The sequence below is a fragment of the Megalops cyprinoides genome, chromosome 10 (genome assembly GCF_013368585.1).
Source record: "Megalops cyprinoides isolate fMegCyp1 chromosome 10, fMegCyp1.pri, whole genome shotgun sequence".
Classification (NCBI taxonomy): Eukaryota; Metazoa; Chordata; class Actinopteri; order Elopiformes; family Megalopidae; genus Megalops; species Megalops cyprinoides.
Window position 1 is genome coordinate 31513691 of NC_050592.1, and position 19884 is coordinate 31533574.

The 19884-nt window shown below is 45.7% G+C and overlaps 1 protein-coding gene across 1 annotated transcript in view; it reads right to left on the reverse strand.

Annotated features, from left to right (window-relative positions):
- LOC118784531 (serine/threonine-protein kinase 3) overlaps positions 1-19884 on the reverse strand; it is a 70560-nt gene that overhangs the window by 47120 nt on the left and 3556 nt on the right. Inside the window, exons 3-6 of the mRNA XM_036538806.1 lie at positions 19098-19226; positions 18732-18846; positions 9089-9253; positions 7210-7377 (exon numbers count right to left, since the gene is read on the reverse strand). Coding sequence (XP_036394699.1) covers positions 7210-7377; positions 9089-9253; positions 18732-18846; positions 19098-19226 — 577 coding nt within the window. The remainder of the gene's footprint in view (positions 1-7209; positions 7378-9088; positions 9254-18731; positions 18847-19097; positions 19227-19884) is intronic.

Below are 19884 nucleotides of genomic sequence, written 5' to 3' on the forward strand. Positions count from 1 at the left end.
CTGACCAACCACCACCTCCACCACGGACAGACACGTGATGCAACAGCTCACCGTTCCAAAACCAACAGAGATGCCGTTTGAAGTGTCATGGCACAATTAGGGCCGCATTAAGGAAGGCCGTCTGGATGTGCCAGGATTCTCGGCGGCCTCGGCAGCGTGGAACGGCACTTCCTCCGGTGAGCGCCCTCATGTTGGAGTTGACAAAACGCCAGCAGGGTGTATGATTTAATACAGCTCAGATTAAGGACTACAAAGCGCAGGAGACTTCTTCAAAGCCGAGCACTAAACGTTTGCAGAGCGACATTCTTGGGAGCGGTGATCATTTGGGAGAAAAAGAAGACAAGAAGGAAGACTAACAAAAAAGAGGGGCCAGCTTGAAATGGTAACATAAAAAGGAAGTACGCCGTCCAGTTCCAAGGATCTTCAGTTTCAGTCTATCATGCGAAACCATCTCTCCGAGCTCTCCCTGCCCCAGTCCCCCTGTGCTCAGGCTGCAGCTATAATGTTGATTTTAGAATCAGGGCTAATGCAGCACAGGCTACTTGCTTTTCTCACAGCCTGGATGACACTGTGGCGCTAATTAGCCCAGCCGCTCTGTCTTCCGTCAGCTGGGCTGGTGTCTGTTCCCGCTGAACGTCTGATCAAGGCTGAAACCATCTCCGTGACGACCGCAGCAGGGGCAGTCAGACAAACTCTGCACCTTATGCTGATCCTGATGGTGACTCAGAATTCGCTCAATCCTTCCACACAGGACAAGTACACATTCTATAAAAGCTTAGTACTGATGGTGCTTGGCTAAATCACATGACTAACTGGACTGTGTAGGCAGTGCTCCATGAAATACTATCAGTGGACACAGGGAGTGAAGGAGGGATTGTCCCTTTTGGCATGCCGTAGTTTAAAGAATGCCTCCAGCTGTGAGTAAAATAAAGAGCTCAACGGGAGCAATGTAAGCAGCTTCTTTAAGAATAACCATGAAAGTCTCTCAGTAACATGCTGTCCATTCAACAATGTGCTCGCACACAGTTAAGATGTCAAAACAAAGCAAGTTAGAAATCTCCATTCAGCACCAAGGGAAAACAGCAGAGACAGCATCTTACTTGCCTGACTGTATAAATTGCTAATTAAAATACACACTTTTTTCAAAGTGCAATCAAAACTCACTGACCTTGCTTATCCTGTCATAATTCAGTACGTCATGAATGTGCACAGTAAACGTATAATAATCAAATAATAATTTATCCATATTTATACAATCCTTAGCACATGGTAAAAATCAGCTATGTTCAGGAACGGCATGTACAGTTATCGGAGATTTGTCTGACACATGCAAACAGTTGCTGGCGAGTCCAATTAAATTTGTGTTTATTTTTGCTGTAAAGCTGCAGTGGACAGAGTGTATGAATTATCACGTTCTGTTGTCTTAGAATGTTATGCATTAAGTTCTTGTCTTACCAACAGGCAATCAATAGCAGTCTGACGTCTGCGCTTAATTTTTAAAACATGCGTGTGCAATGTGTAGATCTGAACAAAAAATACAACCTGATTAGTCAAGTATAAATATATTAATATATACTGTGAAAAAATAATTTAGAATCATAGACTGCGGTTGGAACTTAATGCCTTCACAGCACACTAACAAACGGCAACATACTTTCCAAGGAGGTCGGCACGTTAAAGCATTTGAAAATCGCTCTAAAAAAACAGCCGCGGTTTGCAAACTAAATGACGTTTTCGCTCTGCAACGCGCAGCCCTTTAAAGACGTTACAGCCACGGGGTTGGGGTGTTTTTAGTTCTAATTATTTTACCAGCCCAGCTGCTTACTTTGAGAGTGATTAATCAAAGAAGGGAAAACCAACCATCAACTGCGGTATGTTTCACATTTCCTTCTCCACTATATCGGTCTTGACTGGACGGCCTTATTACAGGCTAATTGAAACCTCGTTTAGAGACGCGGGGGTCACTGTTCCCCATGTTATCCCAATTAGCCTGCAATGGATCCCTTCAAAATGGGAGTATCGAGTGGCCGATCCTATGCGCTACTTGAATTCCCTGTGGTGGATCCCGAGGGCAGTCGGGGGATCTTGAGACAGAGAGGGGGACGTATCTCTGGCCATTTCTCCCAGCAGGCACTTCCTGTATACTGTGCTACACACTGGCTCTCTGACACTATTGTTCTTTCCCAAGGAAAAGACAAAGGTTTTAGCTTGGCCTTTATACTAGGCATTTACAGATCACGCTGGTAAAGACCTTGTGCTTGCACCATGTTGTGCATCCAACCAAACACTTTCCCCAAGGTTAAATTTCAAAAGTTACCTGTTCCATAAAACAGATTTTGTTCAAATTCCAAATGTATACTCATGAAGAAGAGCAATAGAAGGGTGAACCAGAGGTCATTTTTCAGATTGATTCCTTTAATATCTGGGTGGCAGGTATGCTATCTGCCGAGTTATGGATTTAGAATTACAGGTAGGGTACACCCCACACCTATGCAGCACGAGAGTTAAGCCCTTTTTGGGGTGCTCGACAGAAATCCCCTCAATGGCCCTGAGATTTATGTCCATTCAAGTATTCAGTTCTGGACTGTCAAATTTCATTTGAACACAAAAAATTTGGATACAATTTCACACGCGCCACACCAATGGACCATTTGCCCTTTCTTGCTTATCTTATGCTTTCCTCTCTTTTCTGGTACAGTTTCTGTATGGAGTGTGAAGAATAGACTGTTACTGAAGAAAAATGAGAAATTTCACTGGTAGCAACTATTGTGTAATGGAAAATGTGTTATAACATGGTAATAACCATTCGAGAGACCAACACATAGCTGGCAACTTCAAACAAGTTGCTACATCTCTGTTTATGGATTTTTGCAATAGAAAAGACGACAACATGCATAAAACTATATAAAGAAACTAAGGTAGCGTTTCTTTCCACTAAGAGTTCTTTCCACTTCTCGCCTGCCCCTTCCCATCGCCATTCGGAGGAGAATAACATGAACACTGGATATTCATGGTGCAGCAAAATGCCCGTGACACAAAATGGGCAGCGACTGTGCGGTAGGCCATTATGTGCCTGAGGAGGTCAATGCTGTGAATTCACTGCCTCTCCGCGGAACAGCAGGCCAACGTCATTAGCCCGGGACCAGAGCCGCCAGCACGCCGCACAGGACCCTGCCTTTTAGCTGCACTTCCACTCTAAATACACAGATCACTGCTCAAGGTTAAGAAAGCATGGGCTGTGTATTTTGGCAGGTGGAACACAGAATGAAAGAGCAACAAATCTTCTATATTTAGTTTTCGGAACAGGAGTCTACAAGCTGGGCGAGCGAGAGGGGGACTCGGCTTCCCTTCTTCCTCCAGAGCGCGGGGTGTGACACCGTGAGGATGAGAGGTGACGACAGCGCCACGGGTGACTGGCACATGATGGGGTCCACTGCCACAAATCAGCTCTGCTGCTAGCCAATCACAAGTCGACAATTAGAGCAAAAAAAAAAAAAACTATAAAAAGTTGAGTTTTTAAAGCATGCGATCTCCTTACCCTACAAAACTAGAGGCACACACACGCATGCAGCTCCAGCTCCTGGGTGCTGTCCCTGCTGCGGTAATTTGTGAACAGGCAAGCAAAGAGCACCACAGCGGCGTGACATTTTCTCTTTTCCCTTCTAAGGCAGTTTCCACAGGCTGCAATGGCTGGTGACAGAATGTCGGTTGACATCTTGTTGGAGAGCGGCTCTCTCTCGCAGCAGCGGCGGGGAGAGATTTACTGCCGGGCGCGAAGCGGCAGCTGGCTGCGCTATGCGGGGGACGGGATGGGGGGGGAAGCTAATCTTGTTTACATTCAATCTGCCATTTCCTCCCCTCTGAAAACCTTGCGAAGGGAAGTCATGTAATACTTGTATTAAAATGTGAGCATAGCGGACCGGGAAACAACCTGCTGGCAGCGGGCGGCCCTTTGTTGCCGAGCCAACAGGGCCTGTGGCTAAAAAAAAAAAAAAAAAACCCTACCCAAGCAGCACGATATTCCAGTACATATTCCTGAATAACAGGAACGTCTCTTTGGACCAGAACCGCAGAGCCTAGGCGCGATCCAGGAAAAACAACCACGCTCCCCACCCCGCTCTCGAAACTGTCCGAATTGATTGGGGGGTGCGCAGTAAGTATGATCGAGTCCGGCACGTACGCGCACTGAGGTGGCCCAAGGAGGGCGAATCACCAGCCGGGGGTGGGTAGGGGGGCAGGCAAAATTGGAGGAAAGTCACGGAAACCTTTTGACCCCCCCGCCCATACAGAGCGGATAAAAATCATAATTCAATTTCATGATCGCGTTCCTTGCACTGCCATGTTGTCCTGGTAATTTGGAATTTTGATGGTTTATTAAGCAGGAACAAGGGCCGCCATCGGCTCCTTTCGGTCAGAGGCACGTGATCCGTGCTGCTCAGGGGAGCTGGGGTCTGGTTCTGCCCGTGACACAGTCTCGTTTCGGCTCTCCACTATGGCCCCTATCCCAGCCAGCTGCAGCCACAGCACCCTCCCTGTCCCGGCCGCTTCGGGAGGACGGAGCGCCAGAATCGCCCCGGCGAAGCGCGGCGCTGAGAACCATGAGCCGGCGGGTCATCAGACCCCCGTTTCCTGCGAGCTGCAGCCCATGCTGATTGGACAGCGCGAGGAAAAACACCTCCCCCTGGTACCCAGGGCCCTTCGATTTCACAATGCGTTTACTTTGCTAAGATCCCTGATGGGCAAGACTTCACTACACAATTGCATTCTGGGCCACTGCCTTGACAGTTTAGTGGTGGATCGAGTAGCTCCACACCTCTTTTGACATTATGGTGTGGCTGGCAATGAAACTCCCAGTCATTTGAGTTATGGGTTGGGTTAGGGACCCTCCGACTGCCTATTCATACGCATGTTTCAAGGGAAACACTGAGAGCAGAAAACTATTACGGCCGTTAAAGAAGGGGTGATTCAGAGTTCAGAACACCTTCACTCTACCTTCATAAGGCCAACTTCGAAAAGCAGCGCTGATCATGTACAAAAAGAAAAAGGTTGATAAAACACAAAAACTCACTGGAAAAATCATGTTGGGTTTTTCCTTCCTTCAGAAACTAAATTTCGGAATTAAACAATGCAATCACCACATTAAAGCGAGCTCATTCTTAAAGCGACCGCTGGAATGTAGACTTTCGGCCACGGCAGTGTTTTTGATTTGACTCTTATTTTTTCAGTTGATTTGGCAAATTAACTTACAATGGGCCAAGCGCAAGATGTAGCCTGGAAAAAGCGTCCGCAGTAAAGCGTATTCATCAAAAACACACTCACCGGGATTGTTTATTTTATGTGTTCTAATAAAAACAGAGCACATCACAGGGATTTAATGACCGCGTGAGGGAGCGAGGGAGCAGCCCACAGAAAAGCCCAGCAATGAGCAGCTCAACCATCCTAACCACATAAAGCAGGCCCACTTTTAAACTCCATTACTCTTACATGGCTCTCAAACCAAAGTGTCGCCTCGTGACAAGTCGTTTACGATAGCTGAGATTTCCCCCCCATTACAGATCTGTAGCCCCCAAACGAGCGATTCCGGGCTGGGTGTGTGGGTCGGTCCACGAGAGCTGATGGATTTCTGAGGATACAGTAGGGCAGCAGTATGGTGCAGTGGTTCCATGCCCCTCTAGAGCACTACTGTTGTACTCTTGGGCAAGGTACTGAACCTTCTTCAGTAAATATTTAGCTATTTAACTGGATAAAAATGTAACCCAAGTAAGTTGCTCTGGATAAGAGAATCTGTTAAATGACAATGCAATGTAATTATGTAGCTGAGCTGGGCCATCTCATGGTCCAATGCAGGGAGAAATTAAGAATTAAGAAGGAACAGTGTGGAAAATATCATTATAGTGGAAACTGTAATGGTCGTATGTGTGTGTGTGTGTGTGTGTGTGTGTGTGTGTGTATGTTTTTCCTCTTCATTTCTTTCTCTGAGGTGTTTTTAAAACAGCAATTCACTGCGAATTGCATTGAAAGCTTTAGTATAACATGGATCACATTGTTAATTCCAAGAATCTCCATACCTATGCAACACATTGCTAATATTTTCCTACAGACAAACAGTGGATATGATCAGATACGGCCTACTGTTCTTTGAAAATCAGTGTGGCGATTCAATTCATGCATGGTTCATGCATCTAGGAATTTGATTTCCTGGTATTAAGGACAGTCTTGGTTAGAACTTGGGCTTTCGTTTTAGCTGTAGGTTGTAGCTTGTTACACATTTTTCATTCTTGCTCATTTGTATCGAGAACTTCCTGTCTCAGTTTGCAAAATGGTTTCGGTTAATCTGACACATTCACAATGACAAAATGACTGTATTTGGACTGTTGTTGCCTGGCTATTTCAACTGCCACAAGTGAAATTATCATTAGCACTGCTAACAATTGTCTTCTTTTGTTTGAATTCCTATTCTATTTTATCATATAGCAGGATCTCCATTTCATTTAACAAAGGCTTTTTGTAGCTTCCTGTCAATGACATACACGATAAACTCTCAATTGCATGCAATTTAAAGATGTCAATGAAACTGAATTTCAAAAAAAGATGAATTTACAGAAAAATCTGAATAGTGGTACTGAAATCTAAACTCCCATTTTTTGTAGCAAGCTGGCCACAATGTAAAATTTTACGGCGTAGTATGTTTGCTGACAAAGTACGTGTAACAATGGAAATTACTTTGGTCGTGGCCTGGTCATTTATGACATTCACAATGTCACATAAAGTTGCAAAATTGTTGGTTATGGCCATAACAGCTACACAGTAAAGGAATCTGTTTGCTTGGGATGGAAGATTCACATCATACTTCATAGTTGCATAGTACCCTATTACATAACATCAGATAAAACACTTCACAGTACAGTACTCATCGTTATCATTCATTAAGCTGGTCTTCAAGAAAAAAAAAAAAAGATTTACATGTGATGCGGAGTAATAAATTGTTCTCCAGTGTGACCGTGGGCATGTTGATTTCTATGTGACCACATCTCAATGAAAGCAGACAGCCCAATTTGAATAGCCGACCAGTCTTTTGGTGAAATGCATACCTGATATATGTGATGATGGGGCGTTCTGGTATGGTCATATGCCTACCCTATGTCAGTACTAGGCCTGGAAGTCTAGCCTAAGGGAGAAGCTGGCCACGGGTCCCGGCATCAGACTCACCCTCATGGGATGGATGTCAGCGTAGGGCGGCTTCCCCTCAGCCATCTCTATGGAGGTGATGCCCAGGGACCATATGTCGGCCACACAGTTGTATCCGATCTCCTGGATCACTTCCGGGGCCATCCAAAAGGGTGTGCCAATCACTGTGTTGCGCTTGGCCATCGTGTCCTGTAGGAGAGGGAGGGAGAGAGGGAGGGAGGGAGAACAGGAAAGAGGGAGGGAGAGAGGGAGGGAGACACATCAAGCTTTTCAGAGGAGGAGACACATGGCAAGCGAGACAGACAGAAAAAGGGCGGCTGTGAGAATGGGCTCTCAAACTGCAGTTGCCGGCAAGACCGCAAAATGAATTGCCGCCACAACTGCGAGGTGCTACCTCGCTCAGAACCCTGGCGTAAAAACCTTGATTAGCTTCGCAGATCTCTTGGCCGCGACCTAACGAAAACCCTTGTTTCCCCCCACCCCCTCTCATTTTAAATGATTTCTACGTTATGTTAGACTCTGGGTTAAAATGGTTTATTGTGCCCATATACGTTCCAGGCTTCTCAAAATTGAACAGCCCCACTCAGTCGTGGCCAGCCCCTGATTCTTGGGGGCCATGGGCCTGCAGCTTTTATGGAGCTCTTTAAATCATCAGGTGCTTAGCGAAATGGCTAAGTGTCCAAAAAGTAAAGCAGCGCAGCCAGGTAAGTAATGGGGAGCTTATGCTGAGTAAACCATGGACCACCCTGCACAGACTGGGTAATTGCAGCTGTTCGGCACAAAATCCCCCCCCCCCCCCCCCCCCCCCCCAAAATCCAGAAGGCATGCCTGCACTCACTGATTACAGAAAGCCTGGAGACCAACGCTGTAACTCGACAGATCTGAGCTTGTTTTGTGGGGTTTTCCTCTTCGTTTTGCTCCATGGTTCATAAAAATACGCCTGCCATTCCCGAACCACACCATTGCTCCCCTGATGAGCGTGCCCATGAGAGCAGACGGACCAACGGAGGACCATGGTCCCACGTCACAGACCAGCCCACCAGCTCTTCCAGGACCGCGGATGCAGAGTGGACGATGAGCATGGGTCAGCCCCACAAAATCAAAGCATCTGAGGAACGCCCAAAGAAGCCGGAGTGACTTCAGCTTTTTCACTCCCTTGCCTCTTAAGTTTGTCCAGGACACAGAAAAAAGGGGGAAATAAAATGGGTGCCCTGAGGACAGATCCCTTACAGCATTCACACCTGCTGCTTTGCCTTTTATTTTACTTCAGCTTCAAATCTACTCCCTTCAAAATCCCAGCGCCTTTACAACAAAAATTTATATCAGGCCACACGACAGCATAGGTGCTTTTAAGTGTACAATAGCCACAGAAACCACAGCTTCTCCTAAGAAACTTGAGCACAGCGCTCTGGGGGAGGGAAACACAGCACCTCAATGAGACATTGTTCTATGAAAAAAAACACTTCTTCTAATTCATTTGCACTTCTCAAAAAAGTCAGATATCTCGTGGTTTGTGAAAATCCGAACCGGTGAATACATGAAACACTGGTGGGAAGCAACGCCCATCTGTGAGAACAATGCTCGTTTGGAAAAGAAAAACAAAACAAAAAGCTTAATATTCTCGCCTGTCCATACAAACCTTACTCACACATGCTGCATTTCAGACAAACAATCAGTTTGTTATTTCAGGGTGAGGAGGTCATGGAATCACCACGGTTCATGATGAGTCAGCTGCACCACAGAAACAGCCATTAGAAATCAACTCTAAATGTACCTGGCTGGTCCCATCGCCTAAAGCCTCAGAAGAATGCATGCAGCGCACTGAGTTTTTCCCCTTTCCAACCCCTGACTTCTTGGATAAAGCCCCCTGGAAGACGAGCGTTGACGAATCGACACTCACCGTGAGCTGTCCAGCCACTCCGAAATCGGCCAGCTTGGCGTGGCCTTCCGTGTTGAGGAGGATGTTCCCAGCCTTTATGTCTCTGTGGATTTTCCTCATAAAATGCAGATACTCCAGGCCCTTCAAGGTCGATTTGAGGATTGTGGCAATCTCATCCTCAGTGAGCTGTGCAAGACAAACATGTGAAAAAAAAGAGCAGAGTTTATTTTTTTTGTCGGTGACTAATCTCATCCAAAGGCCTGAGTTTTGAGAAGGCTGTTATGAAATAAAACTGTCTGTCTTGTGTACTTTTACAATCAAACTGCGGCTTGGCGCAGTTGCCTAATGACAAAAAACAAATGTTCTGTGTTAATACCAGGAGCACACCGCAGGAGAGGTCTTTATCATGATGTCAGTGCATGAAGCTGAGGATGCCAGAACTCAATGCTGTGGGCTACAGGCTTTCACTTCATATTAGTGTCAGCAGAAGAGCAGTATCTTGTCATGAAGATCCAAAGAATAGTGTAATCACACACCAACACACATATCCATCGATCAAATCAGTTTATAATTACATTACACACACACACACTTAAAAGTGTGTTTGTCTCAATTATATGACCATGCCTCATTAGAAAACACATATCTGATACAGGGTACTACAAGCAAGACAAGTTGATCATTTGTAGGAATTGCTGTCAATGAAGTATTAATATTATTCCATGTAAAGTCGTTACTTCTGATGTGTCCTTCACAATGCTCGAGTACCAAATTCCCAGGACAGCATGAAGTCAAGTAAAGAAAAATCCCCCAAATGCTGCAGATCTACTCTGTGTCCACATGACGCTGTATTCATTAAAAAGGGGCATTGGTGTAGTGTAGTGGTAAGTAGCTGGGCTTGTAACCCAAAGGTTGCCAGTTCATTTCCCAAGGGAGGTCACTGTTGCTGCACCCTTTGGCAAGGTACTGCCTCCGAATTGCCTCAGTAAATATCCAGCTACTTACAATGCGCACTGTTCATGGTCCAGGAGCCTTATCTTTTCCAGTAGCAACTAATGACTATTGAGCTTTCTTATCTAAATAACAAACAGTGTGTCATTGGTTGCTGCATGCTGTTTGCACAGACTATGGCCACTCAACCCTGGCCCCAGAAGGCTGCAGTGTATGTTTATTCCCCAGCTGAGCACTTCAGATGTCTATTAGATAACTCAAGCAACCAATTCAACTCATCTACCTTCCCTTCCCTTGCAACTAGTGTGTGAGCAGTTTAAAGATGCCCGGAGAGCCTGTTGGGTTGTGCCCCTTGAAGGCCAGCGGTGACATACGTTAGCCCTGCCACAGGATGTCCATCTGTTCCCGTTGTGTGAAGATGCCTGCCGCACACCTGAGCGTGGGGATCTGAAGGTGATCGGATGGTGTGGAGGGAGCGCGTGGGGTCGCTGCCCCGGGTCGACCGCCCCCCGGCCAACAGCACGTCCAGAGCGTGACTCACGCCAGAGTGGCAGCGTTGAGGCGGCGGTGCAGGGAAATTCCCATTAAGGGGCAGCCAAGGTGCGGGGCGGGCCAGGCACTCCGGCTGAATGTGCACTTCATTAGTGGGAAAGTACTGGGGGAGAGCCGGGCCCGGCCAAGTTCTGTGAGGCCCGGGAAAGCCAATAAAAGCCCCAGCCAGGGAACAGCTTATGGGGAGGGGGGGGGGGTGGTTGGGAACCGGAGCGGTTTCCAGGAGAATGCTACTTCTGTGGAAACGTCCAGAGGGAGCCGAGGCATCCGAGTGGTCACGATCCCAGTGCTCTCCCTTTACGGCCCGGCGGAGCTCGTCAGGGATCTGAGGCCCGGAGGCTCGTCTGACGCCAAACTCCAGGCATGCCCCTCTGGAAACGGGGCAAACAAAGACCTGCTACCCCCTGAAACAGGGGGCCACATCTCATGCCACGCTGTAAACATTCTGTATCGTCACAACACAAGCACACTGCAGTAACTTTGACTGACAGAGCTGTGCGGTTACGGCAAGCATACTGTAAGGAGCGGTTGAAATAAAATGGCAGTTCTAACCTAAACCGGGGGGAAAAAAATACAAGTATGTGGTCGGAAAACGCTTGGTTTTTTGGGGGAAAGCAGAGGATATAAAAGTGATTCAGTCCTCTGGCTCTAGTTTCCCAGGCCAAAGAAGACACACATGTTAAGCAGCGGTCCCTCTGGATCATTAACAGTTGGTGTTTTCGTTTCTGTCGAGTTCTAAACATGCGGGCCCCGATATTTATGGCCCCGCTTCACACACACACACACACACACACACACACACACACACACACGAGAGACCGTGCTTGGCCGGCACCAGGCCGGTGTGAGCGGAGCAGCACCTGGCCTCTTACAGATCCCCACTGCCTACTTCTGCCGGCGCTTTGCACCAGGCCCTCCGGCCCGCTCCGCCACGGGCTCCCCTTCCAGCGCACTTAAGCTTGTTTATTTTCTCAAATAGAAACAAAAGGCCGATACTGCTGAGGGCTGTGCGATTTTACAACCTAGTGACATCACTCGTAAAACGCTGGAATAGGCATGCACTAAGGCTCCTGGTTTTCTAAGGTTTATTCGGCCCCTGTGCCGTGTACATCAGTAATACCTGTCTCTTACGGCGCTATGAAGCTTTTCGAATCTCAACTGGGGTCGTTTTTTCAGACCAAAACCTGAATGAAATCATTAATGTCATTTTCCAGCCACAGATTCCCATCCAGATTTTTGATTCTTGATCACTAATGTCATTTCCCAGCCACAGATTCCTATCTACATATTTGACCATTTCACATACGTAGTTCCTTTACTGGGTCAGCGCGCATAACTTTGAGAAACTGTGCCCTGCTGTTGACTGGCATTATGTCACCAGTTAAATTTCAACAAAGCTTGAAATAAATAATGAACTCTACTGGCCTAAATATTTTGATGGTATGATATGATAGTAAGGTCAAGAATTCAGATCAAACCTGGGTTTTCTTCAGACTGCAAAATACTCTAAACAAAAAACCTCTAAAAAAAAACAGGCTCCCAGGTGGCTCAGACAGTAAAGTTTCTTGTTTAGCCCCAGGTTCAAAACAGACAGTTTCATCTGCTAACAATGACCAGGACCCTACTGGTGCAAAACAAGTTGGCTTTGAGTGAAACAGGCACGCTGGCGCCTGTGAGAACTGGAAAATTGTATTTGCGTTGCCCAATGCTGGCATGCGAGTGCGAAGGTTGTCGCAGTGAGACAAGCCTAATCTATACAACTGGTGAAAAACAGGGTGAAAAGGTGGCGTGGGACCTTGTGCAAGCAGTAGTGCATTAGGGGTCCTTAAAGGAGTAAGAATTTAAAGCACTTTATTCCATTTTACAGGTACTCTTGCACAGAACAGGCACTAGAGAAGAATGACTGAACTCAGTGATGTGGCAGATGAGATGAGGAACTTCACAGGATTATCTTTGGACTGCAGTGTCTAACACTATACTGCATTACCTTCTCACCAGGAAGTGACTCTGCTGCCCTTCAGACGTAAACCCAGTTCTACAGGGGTGGCCTTGGTGGCCTTGGCCCAGCTAAACTTTCACTTGGCCTCACCAAGCATTTCAAACCAAGGCAGCTATCTCTAAATTATAATACTCAATGATAGGTTGAATTTCTCGGCACACCAGACAACCCCACGCCCCCCAGTAGTAGAGTGAGCAGTAACCAGCTCTTACCAATTGACCATCTGGCAGGTGCTCTGAGCAAGAGACTACACTGCCTTCTTCAGTACAGCCTCGCCACCCATTTCAGTGTTACCTCAGAGGACTCGGCAGTTTCAGTGCACGGATATCTTTCACGCCGGCCACAGACTGCGCCTCAATCTGTTTAGCATTGACCCGGAGGGGTCAGGCAGAACTACCACGTCTACTGTGCCAGAATCTGTAAAAGTCTGTAGGCTTTTATTTATGAGCTCATTTATAATTATCAAGTGAGCCGTTACCGCGGAGCAGCAATCAATTCCTGCGTTTAAACCAGTAATACATCTACCATAAGCATTAGGAGAGATTTATAAATCTTGAAGTCCGAATAATTGTGGATATGGAACTTTTATAGCGTTTTTTAACGGCTCCCAGAATCTACTCTGTGCTCCGAGCTCCTTACAATCCCCAGCACGTCCAGACGGAGAGGGTTTCTCGCAGAAGAGTCATTCCCACTGAGGAGCTGGGCTACTCCTCCATATGGGGAATCAATACTGGGCCATTTACAATCACCTCTTGCTTGTATCATCAAATCTAAAACACACTGGCAAAAATATTACATGTCTCCATTGCATGAAAAACAGGAATGGTGGGTGAAACTTTCCTGACTGACATTTTAAGCTCACAGGCCCAGTTGTGGCCTACATTTCTATTTAAGTGAAATGACTTGAATTTACTGGTGCCCATTGTAGCATTTAGTGAATGTATTTTCATTTATATTAACATATTTTACCAATAACTGTACTCGGTGTTAATGCAGTGTGTACAAAATATAACATGTACTTCTGACTTCCAAATGAACTAATGCAAATGAGTATATTAGCTATGAGTTTAGCTACAAATTTCAGGCAATAATGACCATCTGCTGCCACAGCGTGACGCCTCACCTGAGCCCAGAGTGCTCACAAGCTCTCCATGCCCATAAACTGATGTGTGACAGCAGCTGTACACAGAAATTTCTCCCTGTTCCTCAAGCAAATACCCAAGCCATGAGTTGCCTTCTTCCTGGTTTTATGACAAAGCACTCAAGCTGGTATAAAACAGGTCATTTGGACCTCCCCAGGACTATCCTGGAGAAGCCTGCAGTTTGCCAACATCCACAGCTGGCCAAAGGCCTCACTTCACCAATAACTTCACTCTCAGCCATACATCGTAAACAGCTTAAAACCCTATTAAAAGCACAAATACATTTTCAAACCAAGGAGACGTTTATAAAACAACATTTCCTGTCTGCGAGTTCACTGTAAATAATGTATCCAGAAGCAGGTTATTGCATATGACTCAAACGGTCTGACTGGCCTGGCTACAAGTTACAAGCGTGCAGCCTAAAAATACTTCACCAAGATTTGACTAACCACACTGGAGAGGAAGTCATTATAAGTGACTGATTAGAGAGAGCATGCCACTCCTCTGAAAACGACTACTGTTCCCTGCTACTTGCATTGTGCACGTGTGCGTGTGCGTGTGTGTGTGTGTGCGTGTGCAGTCTGGATGCTCAAAGCACAGCAAAACATGTCTTTGCCCAATCCATTTCTTCCAGGATCTGGAACAGTATGCTCTTCAAAATGGTGCTGAAGTTCAAAGCGTGGCAGGAAGATGAGAGAGAGTGAGGACGACGAGGTTAGCCTGAGGGCAGGGTATTTTTAGAGTCTTGCTTCTGAGAGAAATGTCAGTCTTTTGCAATCCTGATATGAAAACGTTTAGCGAACTCCATTTGCTAGAGAGACGTCAAACAACGCGACAGGCAGAGGCCTTGAGAAACCCACATTTCAGTACGAGAAGAAAAAGGCCGGAGGAAAACTTCATCAGAACAAGACGTTCTTCCTCTGGGCATCCCCAGGGTCTTTCACAGCCCGGGGTCTTTTCCTGTAACACTGCGAGGATCTGCTCTCATTTTTTAAGTAGAAAGCCATTTCCTGTCTGTATGTGCGGCTTCTCTGAATCTGGCACGTAGTAAAGAGAAAAGTATGAAAAATGGAGGAAATTATGTTCAATCACATGGATGGCTTGGTGTGTTTTACTTATGAAAAATGTCATACTGTTTCCACATTTATTCGTTACAGATGTCTACCATGTAATCAGGGAATGCGTATGGTCATGTCTCCGCCAGCAGCCGCGAGCCAAGGAGGAGCGCTGTGGATTCTCTCCCTCCGAGACCGCTGTGTCGTTCACCCCCAGTCTCTCGCTCCATCCTTCTCGCCAACGTGATCATGTTCGGGGGTCCCGTTTCCTGTGATACAACCCTTCAAATACGACAGCTCCCTGGCCTTCACAACAGCTCCGCTGACTAGGAACGGTCTGTTTGAACAGGTTGCGGGAACACTGAACGGACAAACAAACAAACTTGAGTATTTTCTTTCTTGAGCAATTCATCCAGTCCTCAGTGCAGCCCTGCTGTAAACTAATATCAAGGGCCAGTGCTCAAAAACTACAGTGGACTTTACCACTCTACCTTCAGTTTGGGGAATTCATACCCTGTATATTCAAAGTGCAGACTAGTGCATCAAGTGCAGTATAATGCCTTCAATCAGACTTGAACGTTGTGATGAATCCCGCGTAAACCTTCAGTAGTGTGGTGCAGGAGTAATCATTCAGGTGTTGGGTGAGTAAGGCCCAAGGGGGTATTATGGGTATGCAAGCAGTCCCAATCTGGCCACCATTTCCAGACACCTCTCCACTTCTGTTAGTGCCCGGTCACGGCTTCTGCTCCAGCTCCAGGTTGGAGGTACCAGACGTGGGGGAACATGCACCCGGGACAGCAGCACGGGGCTTTTAAAAATGTCAGTTCTGACCGAGTGCCCAGGACATTCTGTGCCTGCGGTGATTTATCCTCAAACACACGGCAGTAACTTTCTTTATGTCTCTCGTCAGCCTATTAACAACACTTGAGCGTGGCAGGGAGACAGGTGCTTGGGAGACGGGGGGGGGTTCACCGTTTCCTCTTTCCAGCAGGAGCAGCAGTGGTCACAGAGGGAGGTGTGGCTGGGTCACAGGCAGTTACCTCAGCGCCCCAGCCGCTCTCACCAGTATGCACTGGTGCGGAGCGGGAGACGTGGAGAGCATGGTTAATTGGAGAGCTCTGCCTCCTTCAGCGCCGTTTATAAGCAGCTTTACAGCCCATGGCCGGGCCATTCTGCCAGAACCTGCAGCCGCTGTGCCTCCTGAGTGATGGTCACTCATGGAAATGGCTGTCCAACTTTCTTGTCAAAAACGCTACTTTTACAAGTGTTTCCCCATCCTGTTCAGAGGACTGTTTTTCTTGATTACAGTACAGGACCTCTTGCAAACGTACACTGAATAGGGGGAAATGGCTGGGGACAGTTTGATAAAGCACTCTCAGTTTGACATTATTGCAAAATATTAGGACACAGGCTGGAGCCTTCAAGATGGTCTACACTTCCTCAGCCTCCCAGCAACTTCTTGAACAGTTCTCTTCACAGGCGAGTGAACTGATTGCTCAAGCTCTCTCTAGAGCCAATACTGAATTTGTAATGACACATTCAATTCCATGCCTCCAGAAAAACAACCTTCAAGTAAAATGTCTGGATTATATCTCATTCTCTCATTTAATTACAATGATTTTCTATTTTAAAAAAAATCATTCAGTCTTCAGTTGTCCTCTCATTGATAAAAGACACTCCAAAGATACAATATAACAAGGGTGATCTGGGGATACATCTGTCTCTCTGCATGGAATGACTTCAGGTTATTTCCTTCATTAAATCTTCAACACAAGGTGAAGTAACATAAATGAGCACTCTATCAAAAATATGACGATTTGACAAGTTGGGTCCAAAGAGGCAGTATTCCTTTTCTCATGCTTGGATCAATCCCAGCAGTTCACAACTAAAGCTCATAATAAATGTGAAAGCATCTCTCTGTTACTTTTCAGGGCTCAGGGTTACATCCATGGAATACTCTGGATTTTTCCCCCTCAGTAAAAATGAAATGATAAGCGGTCATTCAATCTCCCCAATATGTAACGCAAAAATATATCCCAGTGTGCACCATGTGGTGAAGCACCATGGGACATGTGGTTTACAAATACAAACCAATAAGAACTACAAATGCACAGATACTTTGTGTCTCAAATGCAGCTCATGTCAAGAAAGTGAAAAATGGAAAAAGACCTTTGTAACAGTAAATGCTTCAAAAGCAACATAAAAAATATTTAATGCATAAATAACTGTTCTACAACATTAGCTAGGTGGTGTTGGGATCACATGCCCAATTTAAGTTGAATAGTTTCTATCATGGAAAAGTTAAAATACTTTAGGCTTATTCCTGGTATCTTCAACGCAAAAAATTACACAGCGACTGAGAATTCAGAGGTACTGGGATCAATTCAATTCAATTCAGGGAAATAATACAGATGGCATTTTTGGTCAGTGCCAATGTTCAATAAAGGAAACAACAAAACCATTTCTGTTTAAGCATCATAACAATACAAAGACAGTGCACATTCTGCTGAGATCTACAATGCAGGATGTTTTGATGCAGTATGTTTAACTGCTGCAGGACTTGGCTTCTGGGGACAAACATTTCATATCGTGCATGAGGAACCCAAACAGAGAAGTGAGACAATTAGCTGTGATACTAAGGCGAGCAAAATAATATCCTCAATGCATCAAGAGGACAAGGAGCAGCAGGGGCCTTCGCTCCAGCCTCTCCAGCTCACAGTACCAGCTGCAAAACAAGCCGAGATATCAAACCCCACACCCGGCAACTCGCCAGACCACCTCAGAATTATGGCTAACCAGCTACATAATGTAATGTTACAGAAATAATATGGCAGCAGCCTAGCAGCCTAAAGTACTGACAATGTTGTTTACATGACTTCATCCTCACTGAAGTAGTCTGGGAATCGTGAATGCAATGCTCTGACGACTGTGACTTCTCTTCATTCCACGCAGTATAGTCAGATATAGTCAAGTTGTGAATACTAGAAACCTAGCATTGCCAAGCTAACATATGTAAAGAGAGCCGTATGCCTTTAGTTACAACACTCGCATGAAGGGCTTATGTCGCAGCCTTATCACTCCATAGTTATGTGGGTATCAACAGACCAATTCAGTTCCAAAGCCTGAAACAAAGATGGTGTCTCACATGAGCTAGCTTGCTGCCAACACATTACCAACATATACTGCTAAAAAACAAACACAGCTCTCTAATACGCGGCACATTCAGAAAATATAAGGTTTATGAGTGATCCAATACAAGAATATGAACATTACTTCATGAGAATCCATTATGTTTGTCCAAACCAAATTCTTACATGAGACTGCGTTAACTGTAGAGGCCATCTTTGCCTCAATGTGTATAGTAACCTAAGGCACTTAGAGTGTCCCACTGAACAACGGTAAAGTGATGTCCCGCTTCACTGTGTGTTACTTTGCTCATGCATGTCTCACTTGCTGCATCTCAAGGCCTTACTGTGCAAAGTCAGGGTGAAACCAGATAAACTAAACTGAAAGGGACTGACTGGATTAGCTTGAAAAATTGTTTGCTCATTTCTCATCTCAGTAGGGAAGCCCCTATAAATAAAGATATTACACATAGCGTGTTCCCACATCGGGCGCTTTCAAAATGATAGCTGAAATTTTAGCAGAAGTGTCATTTTATGCATCGAAATTGCTTCTCTGCTTCAACTGCTGTCAAAAGAAATACAACTGCCCTTTAATCAAAAAGTGGCTGCACACAGAGAACTGGCTCCTGTCTGTGCAAGATGAAGAAAACAGTTCTTTCCTTTTAATGACTAGGCCATGCATGCAGTGCCTTTTATGTTCTTGTGTAAATGCTGAAGCATAAAAATGAAAGATGTCAGAGAACTGCTGTTCACTGACAGTCTACCACTCCTGTCACTCATGGACTACAACCCCCATGATCACCCAAACTATAATGAAGGTGGCTCACAGAGTTATCTCACCGTTTTATTGCGCAGTCTGATGATGTCAGAGACAGAGCCTGCTCCACAGTACTCCATCACAATCCACAGGTCCGTGTTCTTGAAATAACTGCCATAGTACTTCACGACATATGGACTAAATACATACAAAAGAGATAGTTAATGCCTTAGCCTGTCTACAATGACATATTACATTACACTACATTTCACAGAGAAAGCAGACAGCTTAACAGCAAACTTATTTTGCTGGAGTTAGGCAGTCACACCACCAGTGTAAGTCATAAACTTACGCTTCTGGTGCTACAATGGAAGATAGAAAAGGCATACAACATTGACTGTCAGTCTGTTCTTCCGTCAGTCTATCCATGTGTCCACCTTGCCCAATACCTGTCACACTGTTGCATGATGGATATCTCCTTGATGATCTCCTGGAGGTCTGACTCCACGGGCACCTGTTTGATCGCCACCACCTGGCCAGACTCTTTGTGTATGGCTTTGTACACACTGCCATAGGACCTGCGCAGGAGCAACAACACAAAACAACATTCATCATAACAATTACAGACACACACACACCACAGGCTCAAAACTGGCTATGCCATCTGCCAGCATGACCAGGATCCCAAGGTGGTGAAACAAGTCACTTCAGTGAGAGTAGGGTTGGGTAGGCCAGGATCCCCTCCTCACACCTCTCTCAACACCCTGTGATTCGTTGAGCACATATTAGTGGCTTGGATGATGTTGGTGTAAGAGCGCCTATCCTCCAATGAGTGCCCACTTCAGTGTAGTGCACTGTGGGACCTGTAGTGTGAAAAACAACTGCACTGGAGCATGAATGTCAGATGGTTTAGTTCCCCTCACCCTCCCACAGAGGAGCAGGGACCACGTAAGGTAACAGTGAAGTTACCTTATGTGGTATAACTGGGTAATAAATAAAAATAAATATGTGTAACAAGGTATACAGCAACAAGCAAGACACTAGTATGCGGTGTTTCTTTTTCTTTTCTTCTTCTACCTCATGAGTAAAAAGCAACATCTATTCCAGGAACTGATGAAAGGTCATTTTCATGGTTGCCCAGGACACAAAACATATCATCTTTGTGCTTAAAGGAACAAGGAGAAAGTCTATGTATATGACTATAAACCACAGGGGAAATACTCACTTGGCCATACT